This window comes from Pyrus communis, chromosome 4, assembly GCF_963583255.1.
Source record: "Pyrus communis chromosome 4, drPyrComm1.1, whole genome shotgun sequence".
NCBI lineage: Eukaryota > Viridiplantae > Streptophyta > Magnoliopsida > Rosales > Rosaceae > Pyrus > Pyrus communis.
The window spans coordinates 12,180,144-12,206,671 of record NC_084806.1 but is presented as its reverse complement, the minus strand read 5'-3'; the positions used below and the strand labels follow the sequence as shown (position 1 = coordinate 12,206,671).

The 26,528-nt window shown below is 37.4% G+C and overlaps 3 protein-coding genes across 4 annotated transcripts; 1 reads left to right on the top strand and 2 right to left on the bottom strand.

The window, feature by feature from the left end:
• LOC137732703 (uncharacterized) lies at positions 1-568 on the top strand. The gene is made up of 2 exons (XM_068471991.1): positions 1-342; positions 437-568. Exons 1-2 carry the CDS (start codon positions 1-3, stop codon positions 566-568), a joined length of 474 nt encoding a protein of 157 aa, XP_068328092.1.
• A 5,267-nt stretch (positions 569-5,835) lies between these two features.
• Positions 5,836-6,684, bottom strand: LOC137731306 (photosystem I reaction center subunit II, chloroplastic-like). Its single transcript, XM_068470404.1, has one exon. The coding sequence runs from the start codon at positions 6,598-6,600 to the stop codon at positions 5,959-5,961; it is 642 nt and encodes a 213-aa protein (XP_068326505.1). The 5' UTR covers positions 6,601-6,684; the 3' UTR covers positions 5,836-5,958.
• A 9,611-nt stretch (positions 6,685-16,295) lies between these two features.
• Positions 16,296-21,009, bottom strand: LOC137731452 (probable linoleate 9S-lipoxygenase 5). Of its 2 annotated transcripts, none has more exons than XM_068470559.1 (9): positions 20,651-21,009; positions 19,951-20,246; positions 19,004-19,244; positions 18,539-18,874; positions 18,343-18,428; positions 18,141-18,248; positions 17,722-18,035; positions 17,371-17,634; positions 16,296-17,287 (listed from the first exon to the last, which is right to left on the bottom strand). In XM_068470559.1, exons 1-9 carry the CDS (start codon positions 20,886-20,888, stop codon positions 16,519-16,521), a joined length of 2,652 nt encoding a protein of 883 aa, XP_068326660.1. In that variant the 5' UTR covers positions 20,889-21,009; the 3' UTR covers positions 16,296-16,518. The 2 variants fall into 2 exon arrangements, with proteins under 2 accessions (XP_068326660.1, XP_068326661.1); XM_068470560.1 differs by having other exon boundaries at positions 18,150-18,248.
• Positions 21,010-26,528: the final 5,519 nt, after the last annotated feature.

Genomic DNA, 26,528 nt, shown 5'->3' with positions numbered 1-26,528 from the left:
ATGGAGGCTACTAGGAGAACTCAAAGGGCTACAAGTGGGAGGCGGACAAGCTCAAACAACCATGGAAATCTACATGGTAATTCTCAGCCCACCTCTGCTTGGTCTCCACCTGATCGGTCATTGTTTAAAGTTAATGCGGATGCTAGCTGGAATGCTACAACAAAGAAGGGAAATATTGCAATGGTAATTAAAGATTCAAATGATAAGTTTGTTGCTGCAAGGAAATCATGTATCTCGGTGTTAAGCGTTCGAGTGGCGGAGGCAAAGGCGATCTTGGATGGGTGTATGCTTGCCAAGAACTTGGAGTTAGATAAAATCGTTATGGAATCAGATTCAAAGGAAGTAATTTTTAACTTTAAGTAATTCCATATTCAATGAGAGATGTGACACGGTTCCAGTCTTAAGAAAAATTTTGTGTGTGAAGGACTTTTTCCAGATGCGTTGGTCCTGGGTGCCTAGATCAGTCAACATGGTTGCTGATCGATTAGCTTCTTCCAAGAACTCGGAGATGAGCGATTATACTTGGGTCGAGAGACCTCCATATCGTTCATATTTTGAACAAGGATAGTTTACCGTGTCCACCTTAAGTCTTGATTTGGTTCGAGTGATTTAGGGTGACACAATGTTATGGTTTGTGTCGGGTCTTTGCTCCCTCTTTCACTATGAAGTAGTTTCTTTGGGTTACGTTTGTTGGTTAATCCTTGCTGTGGACTTCCTTGTACCTTTTTTGGCTTTGCCCTGGTTATAAATCCAGTTTACCAAAAAAAAAAGATGAAACCCCGTCATCGGCACGCGTTTTGTGTTGGAAATTCAAATCAAAACAAGGTTGCTATTGTTGAAAATCAATGTCAAAGTTAGGCATTGAAAGTTAGGCAATGTTAGGTATGGTTGAATAAAAATTATTAGGTGCAATTAATGTGTTTTGTGTGGTAATAAATAATCTTAGTTTAATCATTTGGTTTGCTATAAATACCCAAGTTCTCAAGCATTGTAAATCATCCCATCCAAATCCCACTTCCAATTGTGAAGAAGCTTGTAAGCTTTCTTATTCCAACAATTTGTAAACCTTTTCATATATCAAAGTCCAAGTGTTTTGCCAAAGCTTGTTGCTTCCCTCCTTTCTCTATTTCTTTCTTTGTCCAATTTTATTTGAGAGTGCAAAGTGAAAGAGGTGTGATAGAGTTTGTAAACTTATCACCCACATATTTTGGTATTGAGTTAGTAAACTGTCAAATACCAACAATTGGTATCAGAGCCAGAATACCATTCTGGCAGGTGCAGCAGTTATGGCGTCCAACTTAGTGCAACTCCAAGTTCCCACATTGAAGAAAGAAAATTATGAAAGATGGTGCATCCAATTCAAAGCATTGTTTGGATCACAAGAGCTATGGGAAGTTGTCAGTAGTGGGTATGTTGTACCCACTGCCGAGCAAGAAGCCGTATATACTGCGGATCAAAGGAACACTCTCAAGGACTTACGAAAGAAGGACCAAAAGGCGCTGTATCTTCTATACCAGGGTTTGGAAGATTCAACGTTCGAGAAGGTTGCAGAAGCAACAACGAGCAAGCAAGTATGGGATACACTCAGTACAATCTACAAAGGAGTAGATCGAGTCAAGAAAGTGAGGTTACAATCACTTCGAGCAGATTTTGAAACTGCTCATATGAATGAAGGGGAGAGCATCTCCGACTATCACTCAAGGCTCATTGTGATAGTAAATCAGATGAGGAGAAATGGCGAGAGACTCGATGAAGTACGAGTTGTGGAGAAGATACTCCGGTCACTCACATCTAAGTTTGAGCATGTGGTGACTGCCATTGAGGAATCCAAGGATTTGGAGGTGATGAGCGCAGAAGAGCTACTAGGATCCCTCCTAGTTCACGAGCAACGCATTCAGAAGAATGCAAGCCCCACAACGCTAGAGCAAGCTTTGGAGTCAAAGTTGAATATTGACAAACCAAATAAAGGTCGTGGGCAGTGGAACTCACGTCGTGGGAGCTCATCCAACCGTAGCCGAGGACGAGCCCGAGGAAGAGGTCGAGGCTATGCACAAAATCAAGGTCAGTCTCAGGAGTGGAGATCTACTCGAGGAAAGGCGCATATCCAGTGTCACAACTGTAAGCAATATGGACATTATGCCAATGAGTGTTCACATAAAAATGGTGAGCATATCAACATGGCAGAATCAAGTGGAAATACTGATGAAGAACTTACAGTCTTACTAGCACACCATGATTCCAGTAGCCAACAAGATGTTTGGTATTTGGACTCTGGTGCAAGCAATCACATGTGTGGAAAGAAGGAGTTTTTTGCCGAACTCAAAGAAGGGGCCTATGGATCTGTAAGTCTTGGTGACTCCTCAAAGTAGCCAGTTGAAGGCAAAGGGAAGATCAAGATCATCCAGAAGGATGGAAGAGAAGAATACATCTCCGATACCTACTACATACCAGGTATGAAGAGCAACATTCTGAGCATTGGTCAACTGCTCCAGAAAGGGTACATTATACATATGGAGAACATGCTTCTCACTCTCAGGAATGCAAGGAGAAAGCTTATTGCACGTGTTCGAATGTCAAAGAACCGGATGTTTCCGTTGAATTTGAACACAAATATTGGAAGCTGCAACATCGGTGTAATGGAAGATGAGTCATGGAAATGGCATCTTCGATTTGGCCATCTTAATTTCAATGGCCTAAAGTTGCTGTCAAGTGGAGGAATGGTTCGTGGTCTACCCCAGATTGAAGCCACACGCCAAGTATGTGAAGGTTGTGTGCTTGGCAAGCAAGCACGACTATCGTTCCCTGTTGGTGATACATGGAGAGCAAAGGCACCACTGCAGTTGGTGCACACAGATATATGTGGTCCATTGGATCCCATGTCTTATGGAGGTAATAGGTATTTTATTACCTTCATTGATGATTTCAGTAGAAAGACTTGGGTCTATTTTCTCAAGGAGAAGTCAGCTGCCCTAAAAATTTTCAAGGAGTTCAAGGCACTCACAGAGGCAGAAAGTAACCACAAGCTTGTGGCTGTGAGATCAGATAGAGGTGGAGAGTACACCTCCAATGCTTTCCAAGCATACTGCAAGGAGCAAGGAATTAGGCATCAACTTACTGCTGCCTATACCCCACAACAAAATGGGATAGCCGAAAGAAAGAATCGAACCATCCTTGACATGACAAGGTCCATGCTTAAGGAGAAGAATTTGCCAAAAGAGTTATGGGCAGAAGCTGTAGCTTGTTCGATTTATTTGTTGAATCGATGTCCAACAAAGAGTGTCAAGAGGATGACACCACAAGAGGCTTGGAGTGGATACAAGCCGAATGTTACACACCTAAGAATTTTTGGGTGTGTTGCATATGCTCATGTTCCAGAAGCCAAGAGGAGGAAACTTGATGATAGAGGTGATAAGTGTGTGTTTGTGGGCTATAGTGAAGAGTCCAAGGCATACAAGCTCTACAACCCACTAACTGGCAAACTAGTGGTTAGTAGAGATGTCATCTTCAGTGAGGAAGAGACATGGACGTGGAACAACAAAGAAGTCAGTAAAGAGAAGATCGTCTCCACTGATTTTGAAGAACCAGAAGTTGTACCACCGATTGAGCAACAGCCGGCTCAAACAATCACAACAACTCCAGTGCACAGAATTGCAAAGAGTGGTCCTACATCTAGTGAGGAAAGCAGCTCCTCAACTCCAGTGAGGTTAAGGAATCTCACAGAGATTTATGGACAAGAAGAAGAAGAAGAAACCAACCTTTTCTGCTTGTATGCAGACCACGAGCCTTTCTCATTCAATGAAGCTGTGGAAGAAGATTGTTGGAAGAAAGCCATGGAAGAAGAGATCCATGCCATCGAGAAGAATGACACTTGGGAGCTGACAAAGCTCCCACCAAATCAGAAGGCTATTGGTGTCAAGTGGGTTTACAAGATCAAACGCACTGCAGATGGGAGTGTGGATCGATACAAATCAAGGCTTGTAGCAAAGGGCTACAAACAGAAGTATGGAGTGGACTATGATGAAGTCTATGCTCCAGTTGCGAGACTTGACACGGTAAGATTGCTAATCTCTCTTGCCGCACATCATAAATGGAAAATTTATCAACTAGATGTCAAGTCAGCCTTCCTTAATGGAGTACTTGAGGAAGAAGTGTACGTGGAACAACCGGAAGGCTTCCAAGTACAAGGAGAAGAAGATAAGGTGTATCGTTTGAAGAAGGCTTTGTACGGCCTCAAGCAAGCACCACGAGCTTGGAACTCAAGGATCGACAACTACCTTCACCAAAATGGATTTCAGAAATGTCCATACGAGCATTCAGTTTACATGAAGAATGGTGAAAAATGGGAGTTCTTAATTATTTGTCTCTATGTAGATGATTTATTGTTTACAGGAAACAATGAGGCAATGTTCCATGAGTTCAAGCAATCCATGTTCAGTGAATTCGAGATGACTGACAATGGATTAATGTCATACTTTCTTGGCATAGAAGTGAAGCAAGAAAGTGATGGTATCTACATCTCTCAACAAAGGTACATGAGAGACATATTGAAGAAGTTCAATATGGACAAGTGCAACACTGTCAATACTCCAGTCGCAACTGGATTGAAGCTGTCCAAAGGAGGAGAGGGTGAGTTTGTAAACTCAACAGTGTACAAAAGCCTCGTTGGAAGCCTAAGGTACCTTACAATCACAAGACCTGATATAGTTTATGGTGTTGGACTCGTGAGTCGATACATGGAAACACCAAGGGAGTCTCATTGGCTGGCCGCCAAGAGAATTTTGAGGTACATAAGAGGTACTCTAAACTATGGTCTATTTTATAATTTTGGTGAAGATGCAAAATTATTTGGTTATTCAGATAGTGATTGGGGAGGTGACCAAGATGAAAGGAAAAGCACAACTGGCTATGTGTTTTTTCTAGGATCAACAGCTTTCTCATGGACTTCAAAGAAGCAATCAATTGTTGCTTTGTCATCATGTGAAGCCGAGTATGTTGCTGTAGCCTCAACCGTGTGTGAGGCAATTTGGTTAAGAAATTTGTTGAAGTCAGTGTGTCATCCACAAGTGGAATCGACTGTGATTCATGTAGATAACGTGTCTGCAATCAAACTTGCAAAGAATCCTGTTCAACATGGAAGGAGCAAGCACATTGATACCAGGTTCCATTTTCTAAGGGACCATGTGAAGCAAAAGACAATTGAACTTGTCTACTGTCACACCAAGGAACAAGTGGCAGACATCTTCACAAAGCCATTGCCAATTGAAACATTCCGGCTACTGCGTGAAATGCTAGGAATGAAGGCGTTTTGATTTGAGGAGGTGTGTTGGAAATTCAAATCAAAACAAGGTTGTTATTGTTGAAAATCAATGTCAAAGTTAGGCATTGAAAGTTAGGCAATGTTAGGTATGGTTGAATAAAAATTATTAGGTGCAATTAATGTGTTTTGTGTGGTAATAAATAATCTTAGTTTAATCATTTGGTTTGCTATAAATACCCAAGTTCTCAAGCATTGTAAATCATCCCATCCAAATCCCACTTCCAATTGTGAAGAAGCTTGTAAGCTTTCTTATTCCAACAATTTGTAAACCTTTTCATATATCAAAGTCCAAGTGTTTTGCCAAAGCTTGTTGCTTCCCTCCTTTCTCTATTTCTTTCTTTGTCCAATTTTATTTGAGAGTGCAAAGTGAAAGAGGTGTGATAGAGTTTGTAAACTTATCACCCACATATTTTGGTATTGAGTTAGTAAACTGTCAAATACCAACATTTTGCTTCAACTACAGTCTAATAATCTATGGAAATATTTAACATATATAAATTAAAATAGAAAACATATTGACCCAAATCATGTCACTGAAGCTGCATTTTAATGAAATCAAATTACAAGAAGCACAAATTATACTCACATAGTCATCATCATGATCTTAAATACATTGCAAATTACACAAATCAATATCATGATCATATGTCATAGACTTGCTTGCCGGTGAACTTGACCTCAATTGGGTTGACATTCTTCCCAATCGACCTAAAGTTCTGGCCAACCCCTTGGCGCCCAGGGTTCACCTTCTCAGGGTACACACCATCCTTGGGGTGCAAGTATTGGACCTCCCCGTTAGGGAAAACCCTGTAAAACTGGTACTTAATCTTGTACTTTGACCTCAGCCTTGTCCCAAGAGCCAAGCACTGCTCTTTCCTAGCCAGTTTCAACAAGTTAGGACCCTCCCTCATGATGGCTGCTCCGCCGGTCGGCATCTCAAAAATCTGCTCCTTTGGTGACTCCCATGTGATCACGTAAAACTCTTCCTCCTGCGCTTTCCTCAACAGCCCGCCGGTGCTGCCGCCAAAGATCGGCGAGGGAGTTGTTGGGTCCAGCTCAGGTGGGGTGAAGCCTACCGGAGCCTCCTCTTTCGTGGGGGTCACGGTTTTCTCTTCAGCGGAGGCATTAATCCTCCTTGTTCTTGTGGTGGAAAGCTTGAGTGGCTTGGGGGCCATGAAGGAGGAGGAGACTGATTGCTTCCATGGGGCGGTTGTACGGTCGGCGATGGTCTTTGGGACTGAGGGGGTTGGGGTGAAGAGGCTGGCTTGTGTTGCCATGGCCATGAGGGACTAGAAAGAGTGGTATAGTTGTGGGTGGTTTGTGTTGTGTTGTGCGGTAGTATAATTTTTTCGGGGGTTATGGAGATTTTGATTGGGAGTTTGTAGGGATTTGATATGGGTGGTGAGGATTTGGGTTTGGATAAGGTGATATGGGTTCGGCCAATAAGCACATGTGATTCTGATACGTTGCCCTACCTGTGACTCAGGGCTCATCTTTGCTTTTGTTTCTTCTTTTTGCATATCTTAATTAGTTTGGTCAACTTGTATTTTTTTACCTTCTTTTTACTCTTATGTGGGGAAAAAAATCTGTTAGAATATTGGAAATAAAAAGATGTTAGATGAAGAGTTAGTTGATGAAATAAAAGCAATTTAAGCTGTGATCATTTTCATGTTTAAAATGAGGTTATATTGTTGCGTGTTGTGAGTATTAGTTTGTGGATTCTCCAATAGTTTAATCTTTCAAACTGCTGTTTTTATAGGCAGGCAATCAAGCTTCTTCTGCCTTTGAATTTGAGGGCCAAAGCGCTTTTTCTCTACTCTTTGCCTTCTTTTTGCCTTCTTTTTGCTTTAGGGACGCCTTAACTAATAAAGGATTTAAGATGAAAAAAAATAAAAAATCTCATGTACATGTAACACAAAATCTAAGCTAGAGTGCGTCAAATTGTCAATCCATGTTACTAGCGTAATTGGTTTAACATAAGATGAAGGCTATCTCAGCCAATCAAGTTTCAATTATGTTCTACAATTAAACCAACTAACATGTTATATTGGGGGAGAATGAAATCGAACACTATATCTCTAGTCCAGAGCTGAACTGTTATCACTTGCGTCCACACCTTGCATATTATTTATACTTGGAAAAGGACACCTGGATTACTTCTGTTTAATAGATTTTATCCCTAAAAATTGACAAATTAATCATCCAGATAAGTGAGCATTGGTCCCTAAAAATTGGAGTTTTGTTGCTAACAAAAAATTCGTGAATTGGGCATTTAGTACTCGGCGTAGTGGTATTTCGCTTCACTTGTAAGTGAGAGGTTTTAGGTTCGATTCTCGTCAAAGACAAATTTGAACCAAATTATTGCTAGCCCCATTGTGAAGCAAAGTCCACTGGGCCACCCCCTTTAGTGTAGATTATATCGTTGTTCAAAAAAAAAAAAAAAATTAAGAATAAAAGTTCTAATTAATTTACCCAAAAAGATCATTGCTCCACGGTCTGACATATTTACGACCAAATCATATGACTAATATGCTCAAATATAAGCATACCTATGTACATACATATCTCTAATATTAGAAAGTCAGAATTGAGTTTTGGTGTTCCAAGGCTTCACAAAAAAAACTGGACATAAAAGTCCCTAAAACAAAAAAATTCAAACCTTACTGAAAATAATAGAACAAAATTCGCAGGGATAATTTTGTCATAAAAAAATAGATACAAAAAAACTAAAACAAAAATAAAATTATTGGAAAAGAGATCGAATAATTTCAAAACAAATAAAGAAAATAAATAATAGAGACATGCACATTCTCATCCCACGTTCTGCCCACGTAATTGATCAACCTCAATTGCAAAAGTGGTTTGTTGATCAATGGGCATTTATAAGAACCACCCTCACGTCTATACACCCACCCATCTTTCTATGTGAATCACAGTTATAATTTTTGTGTTTGTAGGGTTTTGTTGCGAAGCCGGAGACTTTACCAAATGAAATGGTTAATTTGATGGTGTGGCATTGCACGATTCATGAAGTAAGCGCTATAACTTATAGGGCACTATTAATTTAACTGTTTTTTAGTATTTTTGAAAAAAAAAATTATGGTAATATTTTCACTCAAAACTAAATTAAGGTTAAAGAACTATGATGACATGGAGATGAACTATAACCTGGTGTTTGTAATGCCATTATCCATTGGAGCAGGCTATAATTGCAAAATGTCTCTGATAAGGTCCCGGCCACCGACTGCAAAACCCGAGACTTGGCGGTTTATGGTGAAATTGGGTGTCTGATTTGTAGAGATGAAGGTTTGGAGGGTGGATATTAGTGCCGATTTATGTTTTTATTCGCATTTTTCTTCTAATTCATGTTTTTAACATCAAATTTTTGTTCTTTTAGCATCTTCAAATTGGTGGTTAATATATGAGTAGGTTGTTTTCTTGCAGTTCTAATTTCATATATTGTGAGGATGAAAACAATTTAAATGAAGAGGGCATTCGACATTTAATTTAAGAGTTTCCCTCAACATAACATTATTCAATAAATTCTAATATCTTATTAGAATTTAATATTGTTTTGTATTTCTGTTTTTTTTTTTTTTTTTGGTCCACTTTTGTTTGGGCTTGCAGGAAGTAAAGGACTCAGAAATATAGCAACTCACCATGCAAACACCACTACAAGTCTACAACTGCACGTTGCGGCTTGAAACAAAATCTACTCTTCCGTTTTAACCTCTGGCCAACATAAAACACCTTCCTATATGACTTATTGTGACAACCCGTTTTTAATTTTACTATTTTATAAATTTTAAAAGAGTGATTTGACGAAAATATCCCTAGAGGCGAGATCATTGACTTTCGTTGACCGTCATTTCGTAACGCGTATGGACTATTATTTTATCGTATTCTCGAAGTACTCAACAGTACAAATGCATAGGCGCAAGCGGAACTAAATTTGGAGTTACGACAAAGATTTTACAAATTATGGAGCATGATGGGCATTTTGGTAAATTCATGTTACAAGAGATATTTTTCTGTATTTTCATTGGTGACTGTTGAGCAAAAATTGTAATAATATGTAAACAAATAATTCACTCGACACGATTTCACCCTCGTTTATTTTTCTGAAGAGGGTTTTATTAATTTGAGTTCAACTCATTCTAGACTATGCATCTATTAATTACAATCCTTCGTTAAAAAGGAAAAACCCTTTGATTCCAATATGAATAAATTGTAACTTGGGGATTTGGGTGTTTGATTTTGCAACTACACCTAGGTCAAGTCTTAGATTGCCTACGTACTCTCGTTGAGGGATCAAGTAACTCGTAGTTCTTTATGTATTTTTATTTATTTATTTTTACTTTGTGAAAATATATGGTTCAACAGTGACTTTGAGCTGTAAGCCACGTGGCCCCCACACCCCACTCTTTCCCTCTCTCCTGTGTCTCCCAATCACCAGAAATCCCATTTTTTTCCTACTCTCCACTCATTTGCTGCCACCTCATCCCTTTCCCTCATTTCACTCCCTCTCATCTCTCAGCTCTGTCTCGTGTCTCTCTCTGCAAGTGCAAAGAAACCGTAAATACCACCCTCGCCGTTTCGGCGAACACCACTACCACAAACCTAGGCTAGTCATGAACCATCGCCAACTGTCATGATTTCCTGTCCCTTAACCCTCACCTCTCTCTCTCTCTCTCTCTCGTCCTCCTCATCTCTGCAATCATGCAGACAATACCATGACGGAGCATCGCCATTTTTCGTTGAAACCATTGGAACCAGGCCACAAACCTCGAAGAAAGATCACCATCGCCGTCATCCAGTCAGTTCAGTGCACCCTGGTTCGAGATGTGGCTGCACAGTGGCTTTGCCCACTGTTCATCATCTCGTCCGGCGATACTTCACTATTTTCCGACCAAGGTAGGCCTCGGGAAACCCCATTTCTCGCCATTTTCATCGCTTGTGAAAGATTTTAAGGTTTTAGGCCTTTGTTGTAGGGTTTGGGGATAAATACCACTAGGGGAAACACTCCCCAGATTTTCAACAAGAAACCTGGCCCTTTGCAGGCTTTTTCCAGCCGATCCCGACCTCGGTTCGACCTCACTTTGGTATATTTCAATTCCTTAACTCCTAAGCCTTACTTTGGCCTTTGAATTTTTGAATTTGGTTTAGAATTGAAACCGTTATAGCCTTTTAAAGTTTTCCGGCTATTCTCACTTGCGATTCCGGTGTTCTTCTTCTTAGAAAACCGGTCAACCCGCAAGCCCACGGATCAACCCAACCCGATGTAAAAAAAAAAGGGCCTTAAGCCCAAAACCTGATCCAAGCTCGGCCCAAACCTTTGGGTCATTATTCTAACCAACCTAGTTCTGAAATGGGCTTAGAATATTCCTGGAATATTCTTTATGTTGACATTTTCTAAAATTTCTCGGAAACCCTTCTAGGCTAATTTCAACATCTTGAGTCCACTTCTGACATCCATTCAGTGAAATTCTAAAGTTTTAACGTGGTTGACCACATGGGTGTCTCAGTTGACTTTCTGTTGACTTTTTACAAAATTTATCGAGGAACCCTTCTTAGCGTATTTCAACGCCTTGATTTCAAATCTGCACCCTGTTTTTCCAAATTTAATTATCTTAGTGGAGTTTTACTAATGAGTCCCATTATTATGTTTAGGTGTGATTAGTATCAAAGACTCCGGCTTCCTAGGTTGGACGGATGTGACATCGCAAGTAATTGTGATTGGGTCTTTGCCTTTAAATATTATATATTTATTTACTTTTCATTTATGCATATGAAAAAGAATTCTCTACGTATGCTTAGATTAGACTAATGTTTATAAGAATTAGCGAAATAACGAAAATTACGAAATTATCATAAATCCTACGGGATGCACATGTATGCATACTTTTATAGGATTTTAATTACGGCCTTGATTAATATTTTATTTATTACTATTAGGCCGATGTGAATTATTGAATCATTGTGGCATGACTATATTTATGTTATCTGCTCATCGTTTGATGCACCGGTATTAGTACTCGCTCCACCCAAGGCTAGTCTTTCACGTGTATGTGCACATGGCACCGTACGCTCACTTTGGATCCATTGTAGGTGTCAGTCCTGTCCTAGATTGCTATAGGCAATTAGGACTCGTACGTGCTGCCCCTAGTGCCAGTCTTGACTTTAGTACTAGAACGTATATCATTGTTACACCCAGTCATGTTCATGTCAGAATATCTTTGCATAAACTTATGTGTCAGCATGTGTTGATGAGCATTCGATATGATATGTTTGCTTATGCGAGATTATGTGATTACGAACGTCATGTGTTTACTTACGAAATATTGTGTCGACTTACGAAATATTGTGTCGTATTGAATTCTTGAGATATTGCAGGCTACGGTAAGCATTTTTATACCATATGTAGTATGTATATTTTGGAAACTATACTTGTTTTACAGTGAGCGTTTATTATGCTTTCGAAAAGGTTTTTACAAAACTTTATTTTTAGGCCTACTCACCCTTATTTTTCGTCCCTCCAGGTTTTAGTGGCTGAGCTTTCGTGTCGCTGAGGATTTCTGACAAAATGTTGTTGTGGGAATACTATTAACGGTATAATTCCTCTTTTACCTTCACTGTACTTTACTTATGCTCTAACATCATGTGTGAAATGGGTTTATTCCCGCTCACATGCGCACTTTTACATTTAGGCACTTTAGGTTTAAATTTATTCACATTTTCCACATCACTACACATTATGGCTTTGTCACCTTCATGGTGTCGGCCAACACAGCTCGATTCGAAGTCCAAGTGGACATCCTGGGTCAGGGTGTGTGACTTATTATGTAACGTTGCCATTAATGCATCCAATCATCATACAATAAGTTGTTTAGTAAAGATTATGTTCTATATTTTTAAACACATGAAAACAATTTAAGGAGTGCGTAGCGCCTGTAATAAAAAGAAAAAGAAAAAGCCTTTTGCATGCACAGCATCGCGTGCAGGAAGGCTAGTACATATTAGAAAGCCAAAAGTAAGTTTTTTTGGTGTCTCAAAGCTTCACAAAAAGGAAGTAGACATTAAAGCCCCTAAAACAACAAAAGTTATAACTAAAGTAAATTATGAATCTAAATGTTCCATGGGCATTTGTGTAAATAAAAAAAATATTCAAACGTGGGAAAAGGTCCTAGAAAATTGCACCACATTTCATACAAAACAGTTTCCCTCAAACAGTGTAACTTCCGTAAATCCCATTTCAGACCTCGCGCTTCCTTGGCAGTTAGAACTTAGAACCCTATATGTATATTTAGCCAATTGGTAAAATTTAATTGGCAATACATTGCAGTGGAAGCTTTTTTACTGACTTTTTTCATGTTATTTTGGCATGCTTTTTTAGCATTGGGATTTATCGAGTTTAGATTGCAGAAAGCGAGGATAAGAGAATAATTAGAGAGTATGCAATGGTGTTGGATACGTATGAAGAAGAAATAGTTTATTGAGTTTAGATTGCAAAAAGTGAGGATAAGAGAATAATTAGAGAGTTTGCAATGGTGTTGGATGCATATGAAGAAGAAAGAGGGAAGAAATCCATGATTCCCATATCTGAAAGGTACTACAATTTTCAGTTTTGAAATGTTGCGAAAAGTTATTAACTTTCTACAAGCCAATACCAAATAGTTAATAAGTTGTGTTTTATTATAATGCTTCAGGTTCATGGCGATGAAAGCTGCTATTGACAAACAATTCAGGTTTGAAATCTTTTGGTACCAAATTTGGTTTCAACATGTTCCAAATTGACATTTTTCTTAAAAACAGTCCAGCCAGCGTTGAACAGTCATTTGATTTCGGGTCATCTGAGTTTTTGCTTTATCTTAACTGAAGAAAGATACAGGTTGTTGTTTTGTTAATGACGATGGATGATTTGGATGAAAGTATGTATCTTGGGAATTGTTTTGCTTTCAGTTGTTTAGGCCCAAACTAAAGAAGTTTTGTGGAATGAGATTCTTATACCAAATTGCTTCTCCGTTCATTGTAGGTAATATAAGATTCAATGATTTTTCTCTGTTTATATGTCTCCGTGAAATTTCTTGGACCAATTAATTACATATTTATAGCTTTCATAGGTGGTTCAACAAGTAGGTGATTTCTTTTTGCCCAAGCTTAAGTACTCTCAAGATTATTGCTCAAGTTACAACCCAGGGCAAGTTGAAGACTATTTCTGAAGTATGACGTGATCTCCTCTTCCCTTCTCTATTAATTTTTATTTTAGTAGATAAAAATATCAATCCTTGCAAGTACATTATTTCACTTGAACAAATGTTTACCTGTACCGAAGGATGCAAGGCCAGCAATACTGGGGATGTGGAGTGAAGAGCAAGCCTTAAATACTTTCACTACTTTCTTAAAATTGTTATTAAAAATTGCTGTGTGCAAATGCATGAAATCCTCACTATTTGTAGAGTCTAGCAATGGTACGGGCAGTAACAGTGACTTCAAACCCTCTGGTATGGAAACAATTTATTATATACAAGAAAGATTTGCTTTCAGATTCAGTCAGCTATTATAAGAATATGAATTGAATTCCTTGGTGATTTCGCAGTAATATGATATCATTTCCAACTTTATTGTTGTCTTCCATGAGAACTAAGTCTCTTTCTACATGGTGTCATTGTCCCTTAGGCCTAAGAACGCCTTATCCCTTAAGCGCAAGTCCACCCAAGTAATGCAATAACTGTCTAGGCAATTACTGCCTTTGTGGATAGTAACTGTCTGAGTGCATCTCCATTCCGTAAATAAATTACGCTGTTAAGTGGTATTGAAAAAAGATCTTTATTTTTCTATGGGGGGGTAAGGTTCTTGCCCTTTCGCTCTTTGTTGTATTTTTCTTTTCTTTGTTTAATAAATTTATTCTCAACATTGTCTTTTCAGGATAGCAATGTTAAAGTGGATTTGACATCATTGCTTAATTAAAAAAAATAAAAATAAAAGTAATGTACACCTTAAAGTGGATTTGACATCATTGCTTAATTAAAAAAAAAATGTTATGTACACCTTTTTTTGTTTTTTGCTTAGTTCAGGAGCATTTTTTCCACTAAATTTCTAACTTGACGAGGCACCTACATCAAGATGGTCATATCCTTGTTCACGTTCTACTTACGTCTTGAAGATGTTAAGTACCAACATGTTGCACTTACTCACATTTTCTTCTTAAACTATGGGTTTTGTTGCTTTCAGTTTTACCATAGCCAAGTTTTGGTGAGACTTACTCCTGTATGCATTCTCCACTAAAGGCTATGTTTGCTACTTGTGCCGACTAGAGGAGACGACTCTATCAACTACTTCTACTTCATCCATGAAGATCTGATGCACCATCTACTTGAGTACTTAAAACACTCAACGAGGTGGATAAAAGTCAATGACCTTGATAAAAAAAAAAAAAAAGTGGAATAAGGTTTCAATTAATAAGAAAAGAAAATAAGGGATGAAAACCTAATTTATCATTTTTTAATACAAGTGTTAATTTTGAATACGAGTCCCAAATTGTTACTAACACTAACACTCTTCAAGTTTGAGTTGATTTTCAAAATGGGCCATGAGATGTAAGTTTTGTCACATTGCACCATTTTGAAAATGTTTCAATATATACCTTTTTTATAACATATACCTATTTTTTTAACATATAATCCTTCATTAAATTGATTAGTTTTTTTTATTTTTTGTTAATGGTACAAATGAAGTTTACTTGTTAGCCTATATAAAGGTCTCATTCTCACTATTTCATCAATTTAATGAAGGATGAAAAATCAATCTCAATCAAAAGCGTAACTTGATATAACTTCAATACCTTGTGATTAAAATGATAAAATCGAAACTTCGTGGCCAATTTTGGAAACCACCCTATACATGAAAGGTGTGAAATATAGTTAACTAAAATAATCCACGATAAGTCAAGCATTACACGTTGCACATGCAACGAATGGATGAGTGGCATGAAACAGGGGAGAATCATTGTTAATTTGGAAGTAGAATACTGCAAATGCGACCGGTTGTGGTTTTCTGCTCCAAGTCCAAGCCCTCAAGCGATGAACAGCTTCAATCTTTTCCAGTTCCCATTGTATATGGAGTAAGTCTTCTCTCTCACTCTCTCACTCTCTCTCTCTTTTTCTTTTTTTCTCCATGCGTTTAAAAGTGTATTAGAAACAACCCATGTTTGCTTCTTCCTTCGTTTTTCCCATTGAAATATATTTTCCATGTTCTATTTAGCCATGTTAATACAGAATTTTGTACCGGTTCGTGGTTCTAAATTTGTTATTGTCATGTTACATGGAATATGGGTTTTGATAGGTTTTCTTGGTATAAACTGTCAAATTCCACAGAGATGGGCCAACCGTGGAACACCAATATTGCTCAAACTAACCACCTCTTAGCCCAACGTGAGTAAGGTTTTACCATAAAAGATCTCAGGATAATTAGAAATGAAACCATATATGTTATATATTGTAATTTATTGATTTCAATTTTTCGTGTGGGATTTTCGACAAAAACCTTGGAAGAAAGGGAACTGTGAGTGAGTGAAAAAGAAGAGACATATATACAGATAAGTGTAATGTAAAAGATGGGAATTGGGGAGTTCAAAAATGACTATTAGAGCAAGTAATTGGATTTTCAATGACATGGTGGGTGAATTTTTTCTTTTCAAGATAGCAACATTGTCTTTTATCTTCTCATGGTTGCTTATCACACTAATATTTGCTCGTTTTATTGAAAAGCTGGACCTGCATCTGAACTTTCATAAGTTACTTTTTTGAGTCTTCTGTTGGCAAATTAGTGACAGTGTTTGCGTCTGGCAAATGCCATAGCTGGTTAATAGTGTTCATCTTTGGGTTGTTTCTAGCTTTGATTCACAGTTACATTTGGCTTCAAAGTTATATAATAGATATTGATGGAAAAACAATAATTTGAGTTCGAGAGAGGCACAACCAGTAAGTTTCACGAGTTCTTGATTTCAGGGAAGCATATGTTTACAGCTGCACAACTAATGCACATTACTAAGATAGTGCAGTCTGCACCATCACTTAGGTACAAGATTATGGAAAAGAACATGAGAATTACAAAAAACCTATTTGGTAGTCTTTCACTCCCATTGTACGATGTCACACTATAATTACTTCGAAAATATTCATCTAGTATACAGATCAAAAGGTTCAGATTGAGACACTGTTGGGAATTCCTTTTCCAGTGAGTCCACCCTCTCTACTCTTGTCTGATGTGTTAGGATAGAGCAAGGTATAAGGCATGTCTACAGGCCCAACTCTGTTCTTCAATCTCATATCCTTGTTCCTTTCATTGATTCTCTTTTCGATGTCCATCAGCTTCTCTCCAAATCTTGCAAATGCTGCTAGTGCTTCAGCATCTGAAGTCCACTCAGGAGTATCGTTTTGCCCAAGATAAACCTCATCAGTTGAATGTCGTGATAAAATCTCTATCAGAGATACACCAAGGAGAGTTTGCAATTGAGCTGTAATTGTTTTGAGGAAAGCTGCGTCAGGGTTGGACTCAAGCTCAGCATATTCAGCAGTGCCTGCCTCAGGCATGAAGCGTCGGCTTACAGTTGGGCGGTTAGGGAGGTAACCAGCATAAGAGTATTGCCCGAAATTGACAGCTGCATGGAGGGCAGAAGCCACCCATATAATTATGGTACATGATTCAATAAGTTCATCTCTTGTTTGCATCTTAGGCCACCATGGTTCATTCTTCTTGTCACCGTGGCCTACATTGCGGAGCTCTGTCCACCAGTCCTGAAGTTCAGAATCACCTTGGACGGCATCATCTGATTCATAGTACAAACAGCAGTATTCATCAACCCAAGTTTGAATCGCCGACCAGATTTCTAGCCCATCAACAGCAAATGGGTAATCTTCAATCAGAAGTCTGAGGCCATGAGGACAGGTCTTATCTAGAACTGCCATTCCTCTGAAATAGACCAGAAGCGAAATGATATTCAGTTTGATGGAAGTTCAAATCTTATTATTTTCAATTTAGGCTTTCTGGCTTACCTCTTGCATAAGTCAGCAGGTAATGCCTGGTCGGTGAAGACCCAGCCCTTATAAATAACGGCTGACATTTCCATGGAGAATCGACCTGGGAAGACTGTTTTCTCAAGTACCCCATCAGCATTGATGAGGATTTGCCTGGCCAGGGCATTTATGTTCATTGTGTCCCGGAAGTGCGGATGCAAAAGCTTATGTATCGGGTGAAGCACACTCAACTGTCTATGTGTTGCAATCACAAATGGCTCTATCACAGCATGTGTGTTTAACCTGCAAATAACAATTATTAGCATGTAAACTAGAACCAAACTGCTACCTGATGATAAAATATGGCGCTTTCTATGTTAGACATCGTACCAGTGGCTGATAAGCTGATGATATCCAGAATCATTTACAGCAGCATAAGCTTTCGCAAGCTGCCACACCGACTCCTCGATGCCTTTTTTTCCTTGTCCTGGTGGAGTGAAGACTGTACTGACACAACCATAATGGTCCCCTTGTGGATGTGGTAAGCTCAACTCAATTGCCAAAGGCTTCAATGTCCCGTCTTCTTGGAGCAAGAGGAGAGTTCTGGTGGCATACGTCTTTGTGTGCGTAGAGTTTATTCGCCTCAGGTATATCATTAATGCATCATGATGATCTAATATGAACAGCCTGTTACTTTCAATTGCCTGCGCAAAACGGGACAAAAATAATTATTTCAGTTCATAGATTTAAAAACACGGACTATAGTCGTATAAAATATATACTGGAAACAAATGAAGCATCATTTGTACCTCACTAACCGTGAGGCCATTCATGTTGCTTGCAATGTGCTCTTCTCTTATCGAACTGTGCTGATTCCCGTACACTTTTGGGTCTAGCTTGCTAACTGGGGGAAACTCCTGTAGTTAAAATTTCGGTGATTATTTGGACAACTTAGAATAAATCCATGCCACTATAATTGTAATATGAACCATGGAAAATGGTATATTTTACTTGGAGGCGGGTGATGTTAACAGGGTTCACCCCTGCTAGCATTTCTCGTGCAAACTCTTCGTCTGTCCTCCATGCAGACCTATCTCCTGCAATTATATCAGGAAAAATTCATAGTTGAATACGATTTATGTTCAACAATATAGGAATGTAGCATATCTAAAACCATGTCACCGGGGAAAAAAATATCTTTATGTACTTTTAATCACATCAGGCATTGGAAACTTGAGAAATCGCTCGCCATCTGAGCGAATCAGTTCCTTAAGCAGCTCCCAAGGGATGCACTCCCGTATTTTCTTGAGAGTACCATTTGGTAGCTTGATACCTCCGTCATAGAGATTAAGTACATCCTCAAAGGTGTCAAACTCGTTGATAGTTTTATCGCACAAAGACTTAAGTTCTGGAAGCAATATTTGAACCAGGGATTTCAGGCCATAGGCAAGAAAATCTGAAAACTTCACGTGGCCAAACCGCTCATCTTTCGGAACGTAAATGTCTAGACTTAGAAGCGGCAGTCTGCTCTCGGAATTGGGGTCTGTACAAAGCATAAGAGAAAATTGGTCATAGATAGAACCGCAAGGAATGCTTCATGCTGTACGTGTTGTTGCCATATTTTAACTTATTCAGGACTTGATTAGCAAAATGAGCCATTTAGGTTACGAACCGGTTTTAGTTGGTTCTCGACCAGTTCTTCCTCTTCTTGGATATGGATACTCGTTCGACCCACCAAGTGCAGGGCGGGCATATTCTGGACCCTTGTCTGGACTACCTAAATCATTGTAATAAGCATAGTCATAGACTCTGTCCCACTCCTTTAGTTCGCCTGATCCACTCCCTCGGAGATTAACGAGTTCATCTTCCCTGTAAGGGTGTAGTAGCTCAGGTGTTTTAGATGGCAGGTAGGCCTAAACAAAAACATGAAGTTTTCAGTCAGGGCAGTGCAGTCTCGTAAGTACCTTAACAAAAATTATAGCATTTCAGTTTCATTTCTGCATTTCAGCAGGGGAAGTGATTCCACCAAGCGTCCCTTTTCTTTTTCTTGCGCACTCTTATTTGATTGGTGAATCATAGGAGAAAAATGAACAAAAATAAATAAAATATGTGAAAATCATCTCTCTTTCAATAAATTAGAGAAACCCCAATTTATTGAAACTTTTGAAAATTGTTGAATTGTGTTCCAAAAAAAACCACTGAATGTAACTAATGTTGTATCGTATATTTGTCAAAACACCAAAAGATTTAATGAAACTAGAAAAAATTAAATCAAACATAATATAAAATGATTTTTTTTGTGCGAGTGCTACTGTGCTAATCGAGCTGGAAAAGTAATGGATTATGATTTTTCCATACTATTGAGATTAAAAGAATCGATCCTTACAGAATCTGACCACATGGTCCGGATAAGATCAGATGCTAAAACCAATTAATCAAGTCACTAAACCTTTATTTACTTGTTATTTTAATCAAAGAATAACAAAGCATGCTGCATGAGCTACAAGATTCCAGATTTCTTCCTTCTTAAATAAAAAATTATAAAAAGAAAAAAAAATTAGTGAAAAGTGTCTCTCCCTAATGGATGTTATACTTGGCATTATGTTAATTAACCAGTACCTTGTTGGGGAAAAATATTCTATTGTACTTGTAACGATGTGCTGGGTATACCCAAGAATTGCAGACAAAATGGAGTTGACCGTGCCCAGGAACGTCTTCTAATGTTATTGTCTTGAGGTAGAATTGGCTATGGTGGTGGTTTCTGATCAACAATGCCCCAGGAACACCATGAGACTCATCCCAATCCAAGGAAATGGAGAAACTAGCTTCTCCTGCCGACAAAGACGTAGTCGTTGTAACCCATTTCTCCAAGTAAGCTACCTCTCCAAGCTTCCCTCTCGATTTCAATCCATTTGCTGCACATGAATAAGAATTTTGAGTCAATCTTCAGCTTTGTCAAAATCCTAATACACTTCTCTTCTTCAACATAGCTTTTGCGTCCAGTTATGTAGGTTCCAAGATTAAATTCATGAATTGCAAACACCTAACAAAAGAATTTTAGTAAACTAGAAAAAACACTCTGACAACTATAAGTTTTTCAATAAAAACACACACACATCAACAGATCAATTAGAGAAAAAGGCCTCACATCTATTCCATTACCAAGTCAGTTGGGTTTTTTTCCCCGACGTATTGGGTTTGATGTATTTTTCTCGAAAATGTAATGTTACCTAGAGCTTACGTGAAAAACTCAAAGAATTTTAGTGGATTGTTAATTCGATTCAACTGAAGAAACCTAGCTAGAGAAAGAGAGACTGACCTGCTGATTCAGGATGAGTGGCACTGATGAGCTGCATGGAAACACCTTTGCCCAAGAGCTCATGGATTCTATCAACGACCGAAGCTTTGAGGTCGTTGAAGTCCAACACATTCTTCTTCATCAACACAACTTTTCCTCTGATTCTGTTGCCCCCACTCACCATGTAATCTGGCTTCTCATCGTCATCTCCCTTCTCCTTGTCCTTCAAACAACATGCTTCCATCAGTCTACTCACCATTGTTGTTGAACTTGGCACAACCCACCCGTTAGAAAAAAAAGGTCAAAAATCTCAGGAAGATGGATGAGAGAATGTGGAAAGGGTTCTAGCTCTGTGTTGGAGTAAGATGTAAATCATGTAATTATGTAGTGGTGGTTCTTTCCTCCTGATGGAGGAGGGTTTATTAATGATTTTTCAGATCAATCAAATTTTTTTTTTTTTTTTTTTTTTTGAACTTTTACGACAACTCATGTGGTCCTAAGTTAGTGTTCCCTCTTTATTAGTGGATAAATAAGGGACAGGATTCCATCTTGGCAAACTCAATCGCTACTTTTTAATGTAATAAGGTACATATAATTGTATATGTTACATAACGACAAGATAATGTGTCATCGTTCACATGTCATAATTTGAATTATCTATTTTCTTTTTATCTTATTTGAAGATCATATTTAAAAAATAAAAAATAAAAAATCATTAGATTTAAAGATTGTTTAATTATTCACAGCATAAAAAAGTAAACGGTTAATCATGATGATAATATTTGTTACTATAATCAAATTTACTTGTACATATAGATGACTTATGATCTCTAAATTAAATGATTTATAGGAGCTTCAGCTTAATGATAAAGAAAATAAAAATGATGGCGTTCTTACAGTCACGTTCTCATGGAAGGAGTAATCTTTTATTATCCTTGTTTATTACAATATATAAATAATATTTTAGTTGAAGTCATTTTGGCAATAATATATAAACGTTGGCATAATTTATCTATTGCCCTCATGATCAGAAACTCAGAATATATTATACGAATTATGTGCATCTAAGTGTAGGCTTGGTAAATGGATCGTGTTTGTCATGTTCGTATTTTTGTGTGTGTAATATATGTTATCTTAACGAATTTTTAATAACTCGGGTCATTTTATCGTGTGTAAAAATTGAAGACGTGTTAACATATTTTATAAAATTTGGACATACCACTATATTACTTCAAAATGAGATTTAATCTCGTAGAGAGAGAGAGAGAGAGAGAGAGAGAGAGAGAGAGAGAGATATATATATATATATATATATATATATATAGAGGAAATTGTTATTGGCACTCCAAAAATTTCATTCTACACTCTAAATTTTCTATATTTGAAAAGAAAAATACAATTGTGAGGAGTGTAGAATGAGATTTTTGGAGTGCCAATAACACTTCATATATATATTTATTTATTTATAGGAAACCTTTAAGGGAAATGATCTTCATTTTTTTTATTTATAAAAATAGGGATTAGTTGTGGGGTTCACACCATATCGAACTTTAACGATCCGAGCTGTCTATTTTTCAAGTTGCACCTCATAGATCATACTTACAAAATATTAGCCAAATCGGAAATATTTAAGACATCTAATTGGGTCAAAAAAAATTAACGAATACTTTGTTATATAAGAAACAATGAAATTTATTCTTGATAATTAAATAAGCAAATGATTTCGGATTGAAATGAATTTTTGCAAGGATGATCTATGAATCGAGACTTACAAAATAGACAGTTCGAATCGTTGAAATTCAATGTGAAGTGGGTCCTACATCTAATCCCCATTTTTTGAAAAAAAAAAATGGGAATCCCTTTGCATAAAGGGCATGTTATATTTATATATTAATAATATATAATTCAACTTAGGAATTTGCACATGTTTATATATTAATATATATATATATATAAATTGTAATATATAAATTATAATATATAAATAAATATATATAATTTAAACTTGTATAAATTATATATTAATTAATAATAATAGGGTGAAGTGTCGATTTAGTTCTTGAACTATAACCGTAGTGAAAATTAGGTCACTGAATTATTATTTTTTGGTAAAATATGCCCCTAAATTTATTAAAAATTGCTAATTTCATCCCTAATATTATATTCAAAGTTATTTTATCCAATTTTTAGTTAACTTAAGTCACTTGATATACTTTAGAGCAAGTCCACCGGGAGTGGATTGCCTGGCACCCAACACCCAAAACAAGCCGGCCCCCAACCTAATAGGCTAGCACTCAGTCCAAGCCAGGCAAGAGACTGGCCTAGAATTGATAGACCCAACAGCCGGGCCATTTGACGTGAGCAATCTCATGCTCAGCGGTTGCAACGGTGTTGACCATGGGGACGTTCACCACCAAGCACTCGAACTCAATCACCGCAATCAGATCCACGTTGTCGATGCCGACGCCAGCTCTTCCCATGACCTTCAACCTCCCGCCGAAGGATCGAACACCTCGCGGGTGACCTTGGTCCCGCTATGCATGATCAATGCGTCGTAGAGCGAGATCTTGGTGCAGAGCTCCTCGGGGCTGAGATTGTAGGAGCAATCGACATTAATGAACTGCTTGAGGAGGTTGATTTGGGGTTCTCCGAGCTTCTCTTAGACAAGGACAGTGGGCTTGGCGTCGTGGGTCGGGCCGGCGATGATGCTAGAGGTGTAATTTATAATAATATTTTATAAAAATATAAAAAATTAATAATATTTTTTTTATAAGGTTAGAAATTAAAAATAAAATTATTATTTTATAATAAATAATAATAAAATTTTAATAAAATTGATTAGGTTATTTTTTGTTGGGGGTGGAGATGCATTTGGCCTATTACTATTCATTGGCGTCTATCTGTGACATCCCACATCGCCTAGGGGAGTGATCCTTATATTTATATTCTCATCTCTACCTAGCACGAGGCCTTTTAGGAGCTCACTGGCTTCAGGTTCCATCGGAACTCCGAAGTTAAGCGAGTAGCGCGTGAGAGCATTTCCATGATGGGTGACTCACTAGGAAGTTCTTGTGTGAGTTCCCAGAAACAAAATCGTGAGGGTGTGCTGGGGTCCAAAGCGGACAATATCATGCTACGGTGGAATCGGGCTCGGGAAGTGGTCCCGCTCGGGTCAGGATGTGACAATTTTCCCTGAAACAAAACCGTGAGGGCGTGGTTCGGGGCCCAAAGCGGACAATATTGTGCTACAGTGGTGGAGTGGGTCTGGGAAGTGATCCGCCCCGCGTCGGGATGTGACACTATCACTGTTCACTGAGTGGATTAAATAGACTAGGTGCTGACACATTTTTTCAGGGGTGGATTTGCTCTTAGACTATAATACCGTTATTTTCTTGCTTATAAACTCTTAATATTTCATTGAGGTTGTGAATCTAACGTCTAATTTACCCTCCAAAGTTAGCTTACACTATTTTTTACGTGAAACTACCAATTTACCTGCTAAAATTAACTCCATACATTATTTCTTGATGAAAAACTAATAAGCTACCCTCCATTGCGTATCACATGCAAGTAATGTGACTTAAATTGACGGAAAATTGAATATATGAGCTTTGAATATAATCTTAGGGATGTAATTGGCAAATTTTTATAATTTAATGATTGATTTTTCTGAAAAAAAATAGTTTAGGGACCTAATTTTTACTGAGGTGATAATTCATGGACTAAATTGACAATCCACCCTTAATAATATAGAAAGCCTTTATTCAAGCAAGCTTTCTTAGAGAGACAGACGTTTTGGTTCATCTCTCATTCCAAGCGCCATTCATATTCGCGCACATAACACATAAAATAATAAATATAGAAGTTAACAGTAGGGATTTAATCTTACAAAAGGGGATTAAATCCTATTGCTATTATAGTAGTTTTATTTATTTTATTATTATTATTATTATTATTATTAACAAATGATATTATCTACATTAAATGAGAGTGATGGTTTAGCCTCACACTATGTTATTAATAAAATGGTTCAAAATCATCTTTAATGAGAATTGAACTTAAGACATCTCACTTGCAAGTGAAGAGGAATACTAGTAAATTATAGTACTAAGTGACTATAGTAGTTTTTTTAGTAGTTTGAAATTACCACATTAACTATTTCTTAACTTGTTACAGTTTACACATAATTAGACATGAATCGACTCGTTACCTTAACATGTGTTTATCAATTACCCAATAATAATCTGATTTGTCAACGTATTGAAATCTATTAATTTAGTATCATTTTATGTCAAATTAATGAATCGAATAAAAAATTATCAGGTCTAATCAATTGTATGTTCGTTTAGTTCAACTACACCTTCCACACTAGTCGTTGATTTACGTGTGACATTCCCTTGAAGGTGGTTAAAATAGTTAATTTGTTAAAACATTTTTTAGTTTGATGTGATTTGTCGGTTAATGGACGCTTTCTAGCGGCCATGTACATGCACGATGGTTCTAGATTACTTTATTGATCAATGTGAATGATTAACAAGAAAAAAGCTGTCTAATTATTTTATGACTTTAATAACTTTATATGGAATGTGATTTGCTATCATATGTCATATTATATATGAACCAAACTGGTTTGATCATTGACGAGTTACATTTTTTGATCAATGACCTACGAGTCGTCAGACCGTGTGGTCTTGATCTTGATCGTGGAATTTAATTTGTGGTCATGTTTGTGCTCGTGTTTTCCTTGTCCTGTTTGGACAGCTAATGTAGAAGACTTCTACACAAACTTGAAACGAGAGGATGCCAAAGTAGCGTTAGCTAAAACCATATATGCAAGAGGAATAAATCAAATCAAATACTAGCAGAGAATATAACATCTCAATGATATTTTCTTAGGAAAGAAAAAGAAAAGTCTGCCAATTCACTACAAGAAAAGAAAAGATGAACTACATGATTGTTTTTGTTTATTAGTATGGTAGTTATCCATCTTTTACATTTTTGTTTCACTGAAAGCTGAATTTACAAACAAATGGCAAGTGGCGATTACTTGTACATGCTTATCACGATGAGCATTAAACCATAATTAATCCTATCTTTATATATGCTTGAATCGTGGTCCGACAATGTGTTGACTAGTTGTGACCCCGCAAAAGGGCAATGGCCTACAGACCTTTCTAATCTTACAAATTTCTAACAAAAAAATTTCCACGAACGAGTGTCAAAAAAGCTTTCAAAGTATTCATTATTAGGTATTGTAATCATCACAATGTCATGTGAGAGTTTAGAGTTTAAAATTTACGGTGCTTATTCATTTACTAATTATGTTATAATATGCATATTTGTTATTTATTTCGTATTTAAAAATCATGAAATATAAATCAATTTCACTGCACTAAAAACTTTGTCGACTTTAATTAAGTACTCTTCATCAACCAAGAAGTAATTAAATTGATAGCTACAGCAGTCTGTTGGTCAGTAATTGTGATCATGCTTACCCTACTTTCTCTTCATTAGTTAATTTAGTTGCATCTTTCCTGAAGAAGAATGCATGCATTCAACTTCAATAGTTTTATCTTAAGTTTAGGGATCTTTTACCTGTTTTAAGACTTCGATTACACTTTTATGTGTCATTTTAAAAAACAATTTGCATTTGGTATTTATCAGTTGCCCAGAAGTTTTGAGCGCCGACAAAATAGATGTCGAACCTCTTAAGCAGTTTCCATTTAATCCCTCGCTTACGAAGCAGGCGAAATCCCTTGCGGCTTAAACCGAAGCAAGCCTGAAGCAGTTTCTTTTCTTTTAGAACCCACTATGCAACTAACTGCCACGTTTCGTACTATAAATCTATGATATATGAATTTATTGAAGGCAATATGGGGAGTAACTCAACTTTTTATAA

What these genes read in the sequence shown, in the direction of transcription:
- LOC137731306 (XM_068470404.1), bottom strand. Translation starts at nt 6,600, where the DNA reads ATGGCCATGGCAACACAAGCCAGCCTCTTCACCCCAACCCCCTCAGTC.
- LOC137732703 (XM_068471991.1), top strand. Translation starts at nt 1, where the DNA reads ATGGAGGCTACTAGGAGAACTCAAAGGGCTACAAGTGGGAGGCGGACA. An exon ending in TGGAATCAGATTCAAAGGAA is followed by an intron (nt 343 to 436) that starts GTAATTTTTAAC and finishes GACTTTTTCCAG; the next exon opens with ATGCGTTGGTCCTGGGTGCC.
- LOC137731452 (XM_068470559.1), bottom strand. Translation starts at nt 20,888, where the DNA reads ATGGTGAGTAGACTGATGGAAGCATGTTGTTTGAAGGACAAGGAGAAG. An exon ending in TCGAGAACCAACTAAAACCG is followed by an intron (nt 18,875 to 19,003) that starts GTTCGTAACCTA and finishes TGCTTTGTACAG; the next exon opens with ACCCCAATTCCGAGAGCAGA. An exon ending in TTAACATCACCCGCCTCCAA is followed by an intron (nt 18,249 to 18,342) that starts GTAAAATATACC and finishes TTTTAACTACAG; the next exon opens with GAGTTTCCCCCAGTTAGCAA.